Raw genomic sequence first — 16,984 nt, 5'->3', positions numbered from 1 at the left:
TACTATAGTCCTATGCACTTTTAAAAATTCACATTGAATAGTATAAATATGCACGCAATTTATATTTCTCAATGAAGCAGATAAATAAGAAATATGGATACTATTAGGATGCTATTCTGACCCAGTTTTGGACGTGACCAGTCTGACACACAGCTAGGACAGTGGCCTACTCACATGAAGAGTTTCTTCTCCACTACGAAGAGCTCCACAGCTGACACACTGGTGAAACACTGGTTGGTGGTCAGGAAAAAGAGCACCCCAGCTCTGCCGGGACAGAAGCACCACAGTCAGCTCTGTGCACTGAGGTTTGCAGTCTACAAATGGTCTTCTACTAACCTGCTACTTTCTCTTTTTAAGTAAAACTGTTCTGGTTAACACGGAGAGAGGCCCTAGGGAGAGGGCTAAGCAGGGCTCTAGGAGATGGCTCAGCAGGTTTTAGTGGTGAACTGAGTTCAATCCTCAGGACCTCAGTTGACCCCCACAAGAGCACCAATGCACATACATACGCACAGACACACGTACAGACACATACACATATAGAAGGAATGACCCCCTGTCCCCAACTGGGTCTCATTACTGTGTCTATACCTCTACAGTGGTGACAACTGACTCCAGTGACTCCCTGTTAGAGCACATGCTGAAATCCTTAGTGAATCGTGTTGTTCCTATAAAATTCCCGTTGAAGCAGTGGCCTCCTAATACACAGGTATGGGAAACAGGGCCTTTCAGGCACATCCAACTGTGCCCTGCTTGCAGCAGAAGATGGCCGGTACTAGTGAGTTCACGGTCAACTTGATACAACCCAGAATCCCCGGGAAGAGTCTTGGTGGCTGGTGGCGGGGGTGGGGTATCATCTTGAGTGTGAGCTCAAGTGGGAACCTCACCCTGAACGTGGGCAGCACCATTTCATTGACTGGGCCCTGGCATGTTTACGGAAAGAGAATACTAGCTGAGCAAGCAGGTGAGGACCTGTGTGTTTATTCCCTCCCTGCACTTGCAGACATGATGCTTTAAAAGTTCTTGTCTTGACGTTCCCCACAATAATGGACTTTAACCTCAAATTGAAATAAATCTCTCTTCTCTAAGTTGCTTTTTTGGTCAGGGTATTTTATCAAATTAATAAAAAAAATGAAACTAGGATATAGCCAAACATAAAATTGTAAATTTACTTAAAACTGGGAACTGAACTCAGGACCCTTAAAGTGCAACTAGTTCTCTTAACCTCTGAGTCACTGCTTCAGCCTCAACTACTTCCCCCAATACTACACAACCTCTAGTTCCTACGTATATGCTGGGTTAGCTCAAGAAATAACATCCACAGAAACCATCCATCACTAGCTATCTAAACCTTCAAGGAAGGTAAAACAAACAAACAAAGATCTAATGCTGAAAATAGCTCACTAGAGTAACACTGACTCCACACAGAAGAAAATTCACTTGACCTGAATGATAGACTTTTCTATGGTTCTTTACAAAAGAATCAGCCTTTCTCAGACATAAAATGATTTCAACATTTTTCAATAACAAAATCGGAAAAATGCCATCCACCCATAGTGGCATCTGGATGCCAAACCCTGAGTTCAAAGTCTACAGCAAGGTGTGGTTCTCAGTGCGTGAATCATGACACGGTTGTGACTCTGAGGTTGGTGCTATTACTGAGCATATGCACTCCCCGCACGACCAGCAATTAAAATGCCTCAGTGTAAAGCTCATTTCAGTAGCATCTACTTTTAGTAGCAGCTACTTAGGAGGTTGAGGCAAGAAGATCAATAACTTCAGATGATGAATTCAAGCCAGTCTTCGAAACACAGTAAGAAAACCATCTCAAAAAAAAAAAAAAAAAAAAAAAACAAAGACAAAAAAAAACAAACCTAAGTTATTATGAAAACAAAATTGTCAAGGATGTCCTGGAGAGATATCTCAGGAGTTAAGAGCACTAACTGCTCCTCCAGAGAACTTGAGTTTGATTTCCAGCACCTACATTGCTGCTCACAAACATCTGTAATTCCAGTTTTAAGCAATGTGACACCCTCTTCCGGCATTCTCAGGCACCAGGTACACACTATGGTGCACAGACACACATACAATCAAAGCCTCCAAACACACCCAAGTCTTTAGAAAAATTAAGGACACAATTATGACTGAATTTACACATTATCATAGCAAAGAGCTCAAATAAACTGAATCTTACATACACATGGACTCAACTTTCAAGTCAAATAAATTATAACCTATACAGGGAAGCTGTTTCACAAGCAATAGTCAAAAGCAAACAATACCAAAATCAAAAGCATGCATGCGCTAACAGATACTATCAACACAGAGAAAACATCCTACAGAATTAGAGAAAATACTCGCAAAACGTCTATCTGATAAGGAAAAATAGTACAGAAAAATAAAGGATTCATAAAACCCAACAACAAATAATAAAATAGACAAAGGACTAAAATAGATATAAATTGACCTTCATTATCAGAAAGTAAATAACTACTCATGGTATGGAAAAATTGAAGCACCTGTGTGCTACAGTCACGAATGGAAAAACGACAAAGCTGTCAGGGAGACAAACTTCCCATTTCTTTAAAAACTTATCATAATTTAGCAATTCTACTGGTACAGTTCCTGAGAGAGCTGAAAACTGGGGTGCCAAAGAAGCCTGCAGAGCCCTAACTTCACTCACACAACCAAAGGGCGAAGCAACACAAATGTTCAGACACAGGCAAATGGATAAATACAGAAAGTGAGCACATACACACACACGACTAAATCAGCCTTACAAAGGAAATTCTGACCAACTTGCAAAATGGATGAACCATTAAGACATTATATAAGGGAAATAAGTCGGTCATCAAATGACAAATACTTAAGATATCATATATCTTCCAGAAGAGGTACATTAGAGATGCAAAGTCGGATGGTGCTTCCCGGGAGATGAGGTCAGCACTGAAGAATTACTTATGGATTTAATTTAATAGATAAGGTGGCTCCATTAAGGAAAAAAAAATCTCATCTGGAGTTGGAGGTTGTCAAATGTCACAACAGTGTGAATGTTCTTAATGAACTACACATACTTAAGATTGGTTATATTTAATCTTTTGTATGGTTACATCAAAAAAGGCAACTCATAGCCGGGCGGTGGTGGCGCACGCCTTTAATCCCAGCACTCGGGAGGCAGAGGCAGGCGGATCTCTGTGAGTTCGAGACCAGCCTGGTCTACAGAGCTAGTTCCAGGACAGGCTCCAAAAAACCACAGAGAAACCCTGTCTCGAAAAACCAAAAAAAAAAAAAAAAGAAAAAGGCAACTCATGAAGTTTTCAATTCAGCAGCTCATTTCGACCTACAATGATACAGTGACGTTTACCATGAACTTGTATTAAGGTTAAATCCTTAATCAATATTCATAAGAAAGAAAGAACACTTTAAAGAAAGAACACTATTTTTTCAAAACCAAGATCCAAATTTTGTTGCTCTGCCTCTGGAGTAGACTACTGTACTACTTTTGTAAATTATACTTTTCTCTCTTATTTTGCTTAGAACAAGTCCATACTCATTTCTATCCTACAGAATGGGGGAAAATCCAAATTTACTTACCTATTCTGGATTCCTGAGGAATCATTTTTCAGGTCAAAGTAAATCGCACCAATAATCAGTGCCAGTATGATTGTGACAATTAGCTTTTCAAAAAGGAAAAGAAAGATAAAAGAGTTCCCATTAGAGATTAAAATGCTTGCGTATTATTTATTATTTTAAAATATACATATAAAGTCCAATCTCACTTTGTACACTTGGTTATGATAGGGTTCCTGGGAACGTATGGGATAGAATATATTATTAGACTGCTTTCTAGAGTAAACTGAAAACCAAGCATTTGCTGTCAGTCAACAGAACAGCCCCTAAGATTCCTTCCACTGCTCCAGCAGTCAGGGAAGTCCCAGGTCAGACACTGGATCTGTGAATGGTGCATAGGGAACCTGAAGAGGTTATTTTGAGGACAAACCAAAGTGACTAAGTGACTAAGAGTTCTGAACTGAACTGAATTAAACTTTTGTGCCAATGGACAAAGTTTCATACAAGAGGTTCAAGTGAGAACAGGATGCCTTGTCTTTTAATGTGGAAGACAAAAAAAAAATTAATGAACACACCCCCAAGTAGAAGTAGGGGTGAGCTCAGTCTGTGCAGCATCACTGACAAAAAAACACAACAAACAAACAAAGCAAAAAAGAAAACAAAACAAAAACCCCTTCTTTCTGTGGGACATTCAGAGGCTTTCATTATCGTCTCCTCTCTCACCACTTCTCCATCCACCCACTGGGCCTTCTGCCCCACAACACCCGAGATGCTTCCTCTGCACCTTCACAGTCAACTCCTCTCACTTAACCGATCTGCGCAGACTGCCCCCAGGGAGACCGCACTAGCAACACTTTGGAGAAGAAGTCTTTTAAGGATGCTTCAAGAAGCAAGGGGCAAAGATTATATAATGTTATTTATTTGGAGGATTATATTTATTAATATATTATCAGCAGGTAATTTTTAAAATGTATGAAATGCTCATCTAAAAATGAAATATCCATTTATATATATATTGAAATTTCAAAGCTCAAAAAATTCTTAATACTTTAACAGTATCAAAACATGAAGTACAGCATGAACGGAACTAAACTGGTTATACGCATACGTTTAATAGTCTATATAGCTTCACCAATACATAATATTTGTGTTTATGAAAAAGTCAACTCTTCTAGCTTAAAGCATTGAGTGTGTGTGTGTGTGTGTGTGTGTATGTGTGTATGAGTGTGTGCATGCGTGCACACTAGTACACATGAGAGCATGTGCCCAAGGAGGCCTGAGGTGTCAGTTCCTATTGGAGCTCGAGTTAGAGGTGACTGGGAATGAATGCAGGTCCTCTGCAAGAGAAGTATGTGCTCTGAAGACCTGGAAATACCATATTCACGAGAGAATTACAAGTCTCTTTGCTATTAAGGTAGAAATTTAGCACGGGGAAAGCCTATTACCCTGGCAAATTTTTACTTTTATATTTATTTTATATTTTATTTTTATGGTGGCTAGTGTGGGTTGTCAACTTGACACAGCAGGGAAGATGGAACTTCCATAGAAAAACTGCCTCCACTAGAGTGGCTGGTGGACAGTCTGGACACGAGCATTTTCTTTATTCCTAACGTATGTAGGAGGGATCGTCCCACTATGGCAAATGGCCATCCTTGGCAGGTGAGCCTCATCTATGTAAGAAAGTCAGGGGAGACAAGTCAGAAAGCAGTGGCCTCCATGCTCTCTGCCTCAATTCCCGCCTTCCTGCCCTCCATAGTGGACTCTAACCTGTAACCTTTCCTCCCACTGTTTCATTAGGCCAGTGTTTCACCACAGCAAACAGAAAAGCAAACTTGGAACAGCTATGCCAAGTCTTGTATAATAGAATGAAGGAGCGTATCTATAAGATTTCTGCATCTGACCTCTGCATTTTTGAACAAAAAATGTAATACAATTCTTTAAAAGTGTTATTATATCTTTATGAAAATATATTTAATATTTTTTGAAAGTGTGTTCGGAATTATGTTTGTGGTGCAGTCATTACAGGCATAAAACATGCAAGACCATAGCCAGCCATTAGCGGCTCTACAAGAGGCTGATAGTCTCTTCCAAATGGCTTTGATCAGAAAAATGTTAGTACACTAAACAGATGAAATATTTTTATACAGACACCACACTCGTTCTGAGATCTTCCAAATACAGTCACCTCTGGTTATATGCTAAGTCTAAATCGTGTAAATAACTAACCGGTTCAAACCAAAGTTCAACTATTACAAATAGAAGAAAAGATGTATCATGACAACACCATGACACACTGTATCAACTCAATGCTCATGAAAATCAAAAACATAAGACTACCAAAAATATCCTATGCAAAAGTCAGTAAGGTATGACACCAAAGACAAACCAGGACAAATGAGCATTTTTGTAAGACAAGAACTAAGAATAACTTTTATCAGATTTTACTACTTAGGGGAGAGAACCACAAAGAGTGTTGTTTATGCAATTTGAAAGTGAAACTTCAGTATCTGTTAATAAAGATACAGTGGAAATGACAGGAAACTAGAAAATAAATAATAGTAGCAGGGCAAGAAGACCAGGAGCCGAGTTTGTCCTTGTGAGTACTTCATAGCACAGCCGCATCTGTCAGGTTACCTGAGCTACGGAGGCCTGAGGGTTCCCCAGCAAGTTTTTGAATGAACGCTTGGCAATCCATCTGAGTTGATGACAGAAGGAGGTAGTATACGTCGTCTCTTTGAAGGCTAATATTCCTTTCTTTTTTTGATTCCTTGGAAGTCGATCTAATTCAGCTTTTGTTTCTCTGTAGATGGAGGAGTTGGCATAAAACTCAGCTAAGTTTTCTATGATTGGCTTCTCTCTCTTGGAGGGCTCTTCAGTTTTGTTTTCTTTGGATAAATGTGGATAAAGAAGTGAAATATTAACACATAACAACTAATTTAACTCATTTTTCTACGGTTCCATACTTCTATGATTCCTTAATTCTAGAATTGTGTATATATGTATATAATACTGCATGTGATATATATGTGTGTGTGCGTGGGTGTGTATCTATATATATATATAAATAAAATATTGGCTGGGCATATGTCAGAACATGGTCTAGGAATGGAGTCATGTAAAGAGAATTCTAAGTGCTTGAGAGAACACTCCAAGAAAACTAGTCTTGTGTTTGAATGAAAATGGTCCCAAGGGCTCATAAGAACTGGCACTATTAGGAGGTGTGTTCTTGCTGGAACATGTGTGTTTTTATTGGAGAAAGTGTGTCACTGGGGGTGGGCTCTGAGGTCTGCCTCTTCCTGCTCCTCGAGGATCCAGATGTAGAACTCAGCTACCCTACAGCATCGTGTCTGCCTGTCACCATGATGACAATGGACTAAACCTCTGAACCAACAAAATTAAGGTCAGCGCCAATTAAATGCTTTTTTAAATAAGAGTTGCTGTGGTTGTGGTGTCCCCTCACAGCAATAAAAGCCTAACTAAGACACCTTGGACACCTTGTGACCTCAGTTTCTTCAAAACGTGAAATTCTTCTTGGAATGTGTGCTCCTCCTAGGTGGAGCAGATAGGAGTGAGTTTACTTAAGATCACTCATTATGGCTTCCTGCTATTATTCAATTAATGTCACACAGTTTTTGCTTTTTTTTTTTGCCATGTGAGGTTTGTCCTTGTGATTGTGTACAGCTTGAACACATCAGAGCTTTACTCTTTAGTTCACCTCATTTATCCTCTCCATCCTCCCAGATCCCACTACCTCTGGAGTGGGGACAGACGCGGTGGCGTGTACCTTTAATCCCAGCATTCAGCACGCAGAGGCAAATGGATCTCTGAATCTGGGGACAGTCTGGTCTACATAACATAATGAGTTCAAGGCCAGCGAGGGCTGCACAGAAAAATACTCTCAAAATAATAAAGTTACTCTGTTATTGATTTACATATCACAGAAACAGCTAATTTATCTGTGTATGACCACATCTTATGATAGAGAAAATCACTGACTTTTTCTATCAGTTTAGACCCTAATTATTCAAATAGACATTATACTACTGTACAGAGTTAATTTTTTTGTCTTTTACTATACTCAAATGCAAAACTTGCCATTTCTTGGGGTTTGTTTGTATGTTTGTTTGTTTATTTTGAAATAGGATATCATTATATAGTCCTGGCTGGCCTGAAACTTGCTATGTAGACCAGGCTAGCCTTGAACTCACAGGTATCTCCCTGGCTCTGCCTCTCTGCATCTCAAGTGATGACAAGCTGGGATTAAAAGCACTGAGACACCCTATCCAGTCCGTTTATAAAACACTTGTGATGGCTATTCTTAGTTGTCAAGTTGACTACATCTGGAATTAGTTAAAATCCAAATGGCTAGATACACCTGAGTGATTTTTATGGGTTGACTAACTTGAGGTGGGAAGACCAACCCTAAATCTGGACCTTTTAAGATGGGAAAACTCATCTTAAATCTGGGCTATAACTCGTGGTGGCAGCATATATAAAAGACATGGAAAAAGGAAGCTCTTGATTCTTCCCCCTTGTCCTCAGTCTTACTGGTGGGTTCATATATCCTGCTGCTGAGGCATCCCATCACTGGCGTTTGAGACTACTTCTTCAAGATTCCAACATACCAGGTGAGATATCTAGCCTCACGGACTGAACAACTACTGGACTCTTGGACTTTCTGTTGGTAGACGGCCATTTTTAACTAGCTGGACCACAGCCTGTAAACCACGCTCATTCATGCACACATATATACATATCCAATATGATAGAATCTATCAGTTCTATTCCTCTAGAGAACCCTGACTAACACTATAAAAATAACCATTTTAAAGTGGAAAGTTGCCTCACAACTGAGCCTTTCAGGAAAACGCTCATTTACAAATTAGATAAACAGCCAAGCACTTACAAACAACAGTCTGCCTACTGACAACTTTCACGCTGAATTAACATGAATTTCAAAAGCATCTTTTTGCTTTGTTTTGAGGCAGGATCTCACTATGTAGTCCTGCCTGGCCTATGAGAGCACGTATTCGTGAGCCACACTCCTATGGGTCATCAAAGCAACAGACACCAATGCAAACTCTACGCGAGTCACACACCTCTCTGGGGTTCTTCCTCTCTATTTAACACTACAGCAGAAGAATCTCCATTGATGACATCCAGGAAGAAATCGGCAGGGTTATTGTACGGCTCACACTGGTAACCTAGAAGAGAAGGCAATGCAAGGACACAAACATGATGGTCTTAGAACCTTAGAGGGTGAGGGAGTGGAGGCTTGGGAAGGCAGAACCTAACAAGTTCTCCCTCTTCTCACTTTCCCTTCACCAATACACCATTTCTCTTAATAAATATTTCAATAACTCAGAAGGAATTCTGGACACTCGAGAGCATCTTACGTTGGTGTTCACCATAAACTACGGCCTGCAAAGGGCTACTGATACGATCTGGTGTTGCTACTCTTCCCTCCAAGATCTAAATCCAGATCAGGAAAGGAAAACATTAGCAGTCTTTGTGTTCTCTGACATCAGGTCGGCACCATTATCGCTTCTTTAGCTGAGTGGAGAGGCTGCAATTCTCATCTGTCATACTGCCACAGTGCCAAAGGGAATGCAAGCTCTGGTCCGCATTCTCAGAGAACATGGAGAGTACAGCACACCTTAACCTCTGACCTCAACTTCACAGTCCTCTCAGAACAACAGCCACTGAACGTTCCACTCGTGTGGGCTCAATTATTCTATTTTTTCTTCAAAAATCTTTTTTTCTTAATGTGTATGGATGTTTTCCATGTGGGTCTGGTGTCTACATGTAGAGACAGAAGACAGGATCTCTGGGGATTAGAATTACAGACAGTTAAGAGTTATCCCGTGAGTGCTGGGAATCAAACCAAGGTCTCCTGGAAGAGAAGCAAGGGCTCTTAACCAAGATATGCTCACTTATTTTAAATGACAGATTAAGTTTTTAAAAATTAAGGATGATGGATAACAAATATTTATAATTTTATTTGAGGTCATGAAGAATCATCTATAATCATCTATAAAAATGAAAACCACTGCATTTAAAATGAAATCACAGGGTTGAAGAGATGGCTCAGCAGTTAAGAGCACTTGTTCTTGTAGAGGACCCAGGTTTGGCTCCTAGAACTCCTCCATGGTAGCTCAGAACCTTCTGTGATCCTAGTACTAAGGGGTCAGGTGCTCTATTCTGACCTCTCAGGGCACCAGCCCTACACGTGGGCACATTTATAATGCAGACGCTCCTAAAAATACAAAGAAATCATGCAATTTAATCTGCAATAGAAGAAAGCAACTCAGAAGAGCCAAAAATGCAGGCTCATCAAAGTGAGAGTTGAGACTAGTCACTCAGACCCACTCACAGACTAAACTGGCAACCTAATGCCACCAGAAAGTTAAGTATCCTTCCATGAGTCCTCTGGGAAGCCCACCAAGATCACCTGCCTGGTGACTAGAAAAGCTGGGACCTGCCCTGTAGTCAAGGAGACAACAATCCTACGTCCTTCCCAAAACTGTTCAACTGACCCAAGTGCTAACTGTGACTCTGCACTTCCAGGGCAAGGCCACCATGACTGGGGAACAGAAGCAGCCTGGGCCCATTAGAGAGAGACACTTAGACACAAATGCCACAGATGTTCAAACAGCACAATGAAGAGACACAGACCTGAGCAAGCATGTTAGGAGAGAGGAAGGCCAGCATGGAGACTACACAGCAGTCCTGTGGACCGTCTGCTCTAGCCACATGGGAGGGAAGGACCCACCACATGGGAAACAACCAACCATACCTGCTGAGGCAAAGTACTCCAAAGCCGCCTGCGCAGGCCCATGGAACATGAGTTTCCCTGAGGCCAATAAGGTGAGGCTGTCGAACAACTTAAAGATGGAATACCGAGGCTGATGAATGGAGAAGATGATTGTTCGACCGTGTTTTGACATCCTACATTATAGGAAGAAAATAACAAGTCATTAAGATTCTCATCCTTACATTTATTGTTAAAAAATACTTTATTCCTGCTCTTTGAACATCTGTCCCAATTTCAACTTGATTTTCTCATACACACATACAGCATCAGCTCATCTCAAGATATCTGCCTGATACCTAGGGAAATGAGACTTGATGCTTTTGTTAAAAGCTAGAGCAGCTGGGTGTACAGCAGTCTTGGAGACCAGCTGTGAATAAAGTGCTTAGCATGGGAGGCGCCTTAGACTTAATCATTATAAATAAACAAACAAAAACCCAAGACACAAATCCAGCCACAATTTCTTTTTTTCTTTATTTTTTTTACACTTTTTTCTTTTTTTATTAATTATTTTTTAAATACAATTTTTCTCATTTTACAGTTATCCCTGTTCCCACTCCCTCTCCACCCTGCCCTGCACTCCTCAGAAAGGGTAAGGCTTCCCATGGGAAGTCAACAAAGCCTGACACTTCACTCTGAGGCAGGACCAAGGCCCCCCAAACCATCAGTGATGCTTTCTGTTGGTGGAATGAACACCAAGCAGGAGGGAGTGTAAGCAGAATTGTACCTGGTCCCCACAGCCCTCACCCATATGAGGAAGCTGAGCCTCAGAGATCATTGGTTACATGACATAGAACAGTCTACCAAATTACAATCTGAGTTCAAGTGGCTATTTTCTTGCAGCAAGTTCATGGGCAAACTTGCTTTTCTGAGCCCCAAATCTCTTCACCTCTCCAAAATCGAATAATCTAAAAATGCTTACAAAGACGTCAGTTTCAGGTGTTCACATGAGCTTGACAACAGCGGGACTGGAATTTAGTTTTCACGTTTAATTATTTCATTGCTATGGTAGCTGGACAAACAGCAAGCGTCCCACCCGTTCTTCCCAGAGGTAGAGAGCAGGTGACAGGATGACTGGCAGGTGACCTCTTACCTACATCCTATCCACCCTCTTCCTGGTAACTTTGACTCCTACTGACTTTTCCACCAGGTGCTGCTTGACCAACTGTTGACATCTGGAAGCCTGCAGCCTACCTGGCTCCCAGGAAGAAATCAACCCACAGTCTTTCCCACATTATTTAGGAATTGGGACACCTAGGGCACCTGCCCAAGGCCCACATGGCTAGGGTGACTCCCTCTTAGGAGGGGAAAGGGAAGCCACCAGTTTCGGTCTACACTAATAAGAAGTGAGGTAGATGTGTTCAACCCTGGGGAAGACACAATCCCAGTCCACCTGCTTTCCAACACAGAAGACCAACCAGGAAGGCCACTGACTTTATTAGTCTAGAAATGTTTATAAGGAGAGTGACTAAAAAAAAAGGAGCCAAAGGGCAAAGGGCATCCAACAGATGGTGAAAGGAGGGAGAAAGGGGCCAGAAATCCATTCAGGAAAGCTGGTAGCTGTTGCCACGGACCTGCAGGGGGAGGAGGGGCAAGGGATGCAAGGGCAAGAATTCCAAAACAGATGAAAGGCTGTGGGGAAGAGAACTCCCAAAAGACCCCGGAGTACACAGGAGGTGACTGTGACAACAGCAATGTCTTCCTTCATGGGGTCAGGGAGGAGCCCCACCCAGCTGCTGACTCTGGAGACTAGATTTTGTGGCTGGGCAGTTGAGGAGTCCCCAGAGTGCACTACCAGAAGGCATCACACCATTCTCGAAGGCACCCAAAGCAGTCCCGGGACTGCTTGGCATTGGCACCACACATGTCTTTCAGCCATTCTGGAAAGAGGTCTTCATCTTTCTATAGCACCAGGAACTGGCCAAGAACCACATAAGCCTTATCAAAGCCCCTTTCCTCCAGCTTCTTGCCCAGGACTTCACCAATCCTGGCCAGGCTCCCCACTGGCTTTTCCCCCATGGGCTCTGCCACAAAGTCTCGGTGCTTTGGGGAGGTCGTCATCTTAATCAGGTTTAACCGGCAGCTCCGGCTCTGGTAATAGCTGCTCGTGCCACTCGGCAGCTCCCACCAATACCTCAAGCTACTAGCCAGCCACAATTTCTTAAGAAAGGAGCTGTGGCAGAACAAAATTCACTAGAATGTTTCTTGACAGATACAGTCACGAAGACAGTTTTCACAGACCAGAATCTCTGGGAGAACGTGCGCACGCACACACATGAATGCACACACATGCTCACACGCACACACAGCAAAGGAAGGCTTTTTATTAAGGTGAAGAACATACAGACATATGGCAGGGTACACAGAAAGAAGGACCCCTGCTTAGGGACACAGACACCAAACCCTGGCCTCTCATTGATAATGGGGAATTTTAAAGAACCTCTGAAGGGGCCGTTTAGGGTTGGTCAGTTTGAATAGAATCAGGGAAGCTAATAGGTCCACAAGTTCAGGGTAAACACATCCTGGTTTGGTCTTGAACTTGTCAGAGTGGTCCACAGGCAAGGATGAGGGGGTACTGGAAAGAATAAAAACCTAGCAGGCCTTTGTAAGCTGCCAGTCTTTTGTCTCAGGTCAGGACTGTGAGGAAGAAGCTGGGCAATCTCAGAACTCTCTATCTTTATAATCTATTCACAGCCCCTCTTCCTCGGTCTGCCTACCAGGAAGTCTGTCAACTCCTACAGCCTCACCCCACCATTCCCGCTCAAGTTACCCTATGAGCTGTCGAAGGGCTTGGGGCACAGACTGCTCTAAACGCTTTGGAGCTGGCAACAAGCAATACAGAAGGGGCAGCAGGTCAGAGTGCCTAAGAGGAGGGCTGCTGTAAGGGACCACGATAAAGTAAGAGGACAAAGAGCCAGTCCTGTGATGACAGCATGCACCCTTGGAATACGCTATGTGAGTGTGGGAGCATATGCGACATTGACAAAGTTAGACATATCTACCAGAGTGTAGTCAGGGAAAGAGCTGAGTACTACAATGTATCTACCAGAGCACAGTCAGGGAAAGAGCTGAGTACTACAATGTATCTACCAGAGTGTAGTCAGGGAAAGAGCTGAGTACTACAATGTATCTACCAGAGAGTAGTCAGGGAAAGAGCTGAGTACTACAATGTATCTACCAGAGCACAGTCAGGGAAAGAGCTGAGTACTACAATGTATCTACCAGAGAGTAGTCAGGGAAAGAGCTGAGTACTACAATGTATCTACCAGAGTGTAGTCAGGGAAAGAGCTGAGTACTACAATGTATCTACTAGAGCACAGTCAGGGAAAGAGCTGGTGCACCTTTACCCTTATTATATGAAGAGTACAGGAAAGAAAACCAACTGAAAGGCCCTTAGCTTCTGGCTTGTTATAAGTGGGTTTCCATTCTTTTGCTCTGGTAGTAAAGAAGCATGTGTGAGTGCTTACCGCATAGTTGCTAATGCTTTACAGGCAATCTCATTTTCAATTGCTATAATATTGTTTAGTACAGGCCTTTTTTTTGTTTGTTTGTTTTTTGTTTTTTGTTTTTCGAGACAGGGTTTCTCTGTGGTTTTGGAGCCTGTGCTAGAACTAGCTCTTGTAGACCAGGTTGGTCTCGAACTCACAGAGATCTGCCTGCCTCTGCCTCCCAAGTGCTGGGATTAAAGGCGCGCACCACCACTGCCCGGCTCGCTATAATATTGTTATAAGCACTTCCAATGCTATTGTTTTCCTTCATTTACTGAGTAGGCTTAAAGCTCAAGCAACTGGCCACACTGTTAGAATAAATAAGAAGCAAGGGTAAGATTTGATCTCAGGCAGAAACAATGCTAGTTACCTATTCAGAGGAGTTATTGCTTATGACAGGAAAAATCACTGTTTAAAGCCAAATCACCACTTAAAACTGTTCTTGGGAAATGATTTCTGAGAAATAATTTGACTTACATATTTTTAAGTACCAACTATCTGAAAACAGTGTGCCCAAAGGTATATGGCATACTAAACAAGCCAGAGCTGGATAGTTTGTGCCAGCACTTAGGAGGCAGAAGTAAACAGATCCCTGAATTTCAGGCTAGTCTTTCTTTTCTGGTCTACAGAGTGAATTCTAAGTCAGCCAGGGCTTTAAAAACAAAAATCCAAAAAAAACAACAGATGCATCTAGGGGTTTTGTATATACCAAATATAAAATGTGAAGCTCGGTCTGAAGTTTATCAAGTAGAATGAATATCAAGGGCTCCCCAGGAGTGACCTATGGGAGAAAGGTACAGAAGGTAGAAGAACACACTCAAGAGAGTATAACATAAGAAGGTATGTGTGGATAGTATTAGATGAAGAATCTAAGTAAAGACAGAAATGGGGAGACAAGGAAATATAAGATATGGAATTTGCAGGAAAGCAGATGTAACCAGAGAAAATCACATTAAATTAAACCAGTCTCATAAAGACAAATATCCTGTCTTTTCTCATCTGGGGTTCTTAAATTTTATAGACACATAAAATCATGCATGTACTTATATAAAAGCAGAAGTGAAACTGTCTAGGGGACAGAAGGGAACAGGAGCACATATGGATGGGTGTGCTCAACTTACAACATGTATTTGTGTGAAAATGCCCCTATGCAACATGGTGCCACGGTACAATGAACATGTACAATGAAATTTAAAAATCAAAAGGGGGAAGAGAGACTGAAGCAAATAAACTCATGACACATTCACTCAGGAACTGTAAGAACCAGAAGGCAACAGGAGCTACCCGGAGGAACAGAGCTGTGTGAGGCCTGAACCTCAGCGTGGGTCTGAGGACTAGGGATAGCAGAATGAGCATGTCCCCTGGGAGTCCCCGGTGAAGACTCCAGGACTCCACTTCAGACCTACGGAATCATCACTGTTTACCAAAGGGCAGGTGGTAAGTTTGCACAGTAGCGCTTGGAAAAGACTGGCTTCTCTTCTTAAGCCACCAGTCTGTGGTGCTTCGTTTTAACTGTACAATAGCTAATATGTACCGTCCCACGGTAACTAGGTTCACATGTCTATTTAATGTTCCAGACATATCATCAGGCATCTTCTGCCTTGGGGCCACTGGCTGTTCCCTCCAGCCAGATTCTGTGGCTAGAGACAGCCAGGTCTCTCATGCCTCCTCCCAGGTCCTAAGTCCACGCGCTAGATCCTCCTTGACCTTCCTGCTCTTTAAAACAGCGACCCAGGCCCACCACAGCCATCATTTCTGCCTCTTATTTAATCTTTCTTATCACTTCTTTCCCTTAACGAAGTAGGGAGAGATTCCGTTTACGTCTGAATCTCCTACACAAAGAACACCACCAGTCACATATGAGTGACCAGATAGGAAAAAATGAAAGATCAGTGCTCTTGTAGCATTTACCTCTTCAGGAGCAAGAGGACAGCATTTGCTGTGCTTGAGTCCAAACCAGTTGTGGGCTCATCCAGGAAGAGAATGGAAGGGTCGGTGATCAGCTCCATTCCTATGCTCGTCCGCTTCCTTTCTCCTCCAGAGACACCGCGGATAAACTGGGTTCCAACCTAAAGCAAGTGTCATCTTTATCAACGAGAGTGAACACCATCACCAGCATCTGGCAGACAGACCTGTGCAGCCCCAATTGTCTCTGAACTGCCTCCAGCTTCACCAATGAATGAGAACACTAGAAGATACAGTAAAATTTTAGTCTTAAATAGGCAAGAAAGAGGGAAAGGGAGCATGCTGACAATAATTCACCACCCAGCACCTGGCCCTCGCGCTCCCCCCACCCCCATGGTCCCTACGCAGATGTAGTCGAGCGGGAAGAGAAAAGCTCACATTCTACACCACCATTTTAAGAGCTTTTCGGGCTCCGATTTGATGCTGTGTACCTACACACTAATTCACTGCAGAATTTCTGACTCGTCCTTATCTGAAATAACCCAGAAAGTGGGGTATTTCACAGAAAAACTGGCCAACCTTTTCAACCACCACTGTCATGATGTGGGGACTGCAGTAGGAAGGGCTGGGAGAAGGGACGCAGAAAGCAGTAAATGGTTCTGGAATCACACAAATCCAGGGAGCCATAACCCAGTGTTATTATTCATGAACCTTAACCGGGTCCTAATAAAAACTGAATTACAAGAAACTTTTGAAGACAATTTGACAAAAGAGAATAAATACAATACGATTTTCTTTCATTTTGCTAGCTGATAATGGTATGGAATCAAGGGTCTTGCACGTGCTAAGCACATGTTCTACCACTGGGCTGCATGCCTTGTATCACATCTGGTTTTTACAGGAGCACGGCATGTACTGAGGGTGAGGAACTATGAAGATTTCTTTTATGTCCTCCAGTAAGAAACAGCTGGAGAGAGCACAGCCTGAGATGTTAGCAACTGAGAAATCTACACAAATAAGTATCGCCAATTATATCATTATTTTACCTAACAACCTTAACATTATAGTAAACAGACTATTTTTTGTGTTACACTTACTGTTTTACAAAATAAAATATTTTAATAACTTAGAGATATTAATTCTAAAAAGTCAGTAATAAGTATCTCTCTATATTTCTTCTGGATATCCAAACAAGTAACTTCTAGGAGAGACT

The 16,984-nt window shown here is 42.2% G+C and overlaps 1 protein-coding gene and 1 pseudogene across 3 annotated transcripts in view; both read right to left on the bottom strand.

Annotated features, from left to right (window-relative positions):
- LOC121434341 (broad substrate specificity ATP-binding cassette transporter ABCG2) overlaps positions 1-16,984 on the bottom strand; it is a 99,458-nt gene that overhangs the window by 7,928 nt on the left and 74,546 nt on the right. For all 3 annotated transcript variants that reach the window (XM_041633221.1, XM_041633201.1, XM_041633210.1), the window contains exons 6-11: positions 15,778-15,935; positions 10,364-10,515; positions 8,667-8,771; positions 6,202-6,452; positions 3,592-3,674; positions 175-264 (exon numbers count right to left, since the gene is read on the bottom strand). In XM_041633221.1, coding sequence (XP_041489155.1) covers positions 175-264; positions 3,592-3,674; positions 6,202-6,452; positions 8,667-8,771; positions 10,364-10,515; positions 15,778-15,935 — 839 coding nt within the window. The remainder of the gene's footprint in view (positions 1-174; positions 265-3,591; positions 3,675-6,201; positions 6,453-8,666; positions 8,772-10,363; positions 10,516-15,777; positions 15,936-16,984) is intronic.
- LOC121434352 lies at positions 12,069-12,509 on the bottom strand (annotated as a pseudogene).

The sequence above is a fragment of the Microtus oregoni genome, unplaced genomic scaffold (genome assembly GCF_018167655.1).
Source record: "Microtus oregoni isolate MIOR12 unplaced genomic scaffold, Mior012 000002F_ref0000024, whole genome shotgun sequence".
NCBI lineage: Eukaryota > Metazoa > Chordata > Mammalia > Rodentia > Cricetidae > Microtus > Microtus oregoni.
The sequence above is the reverse complement of the archived record's forward strand: the minus strand, read 5'-3'. Positions and strand labels throughout refer to the sequence as shown.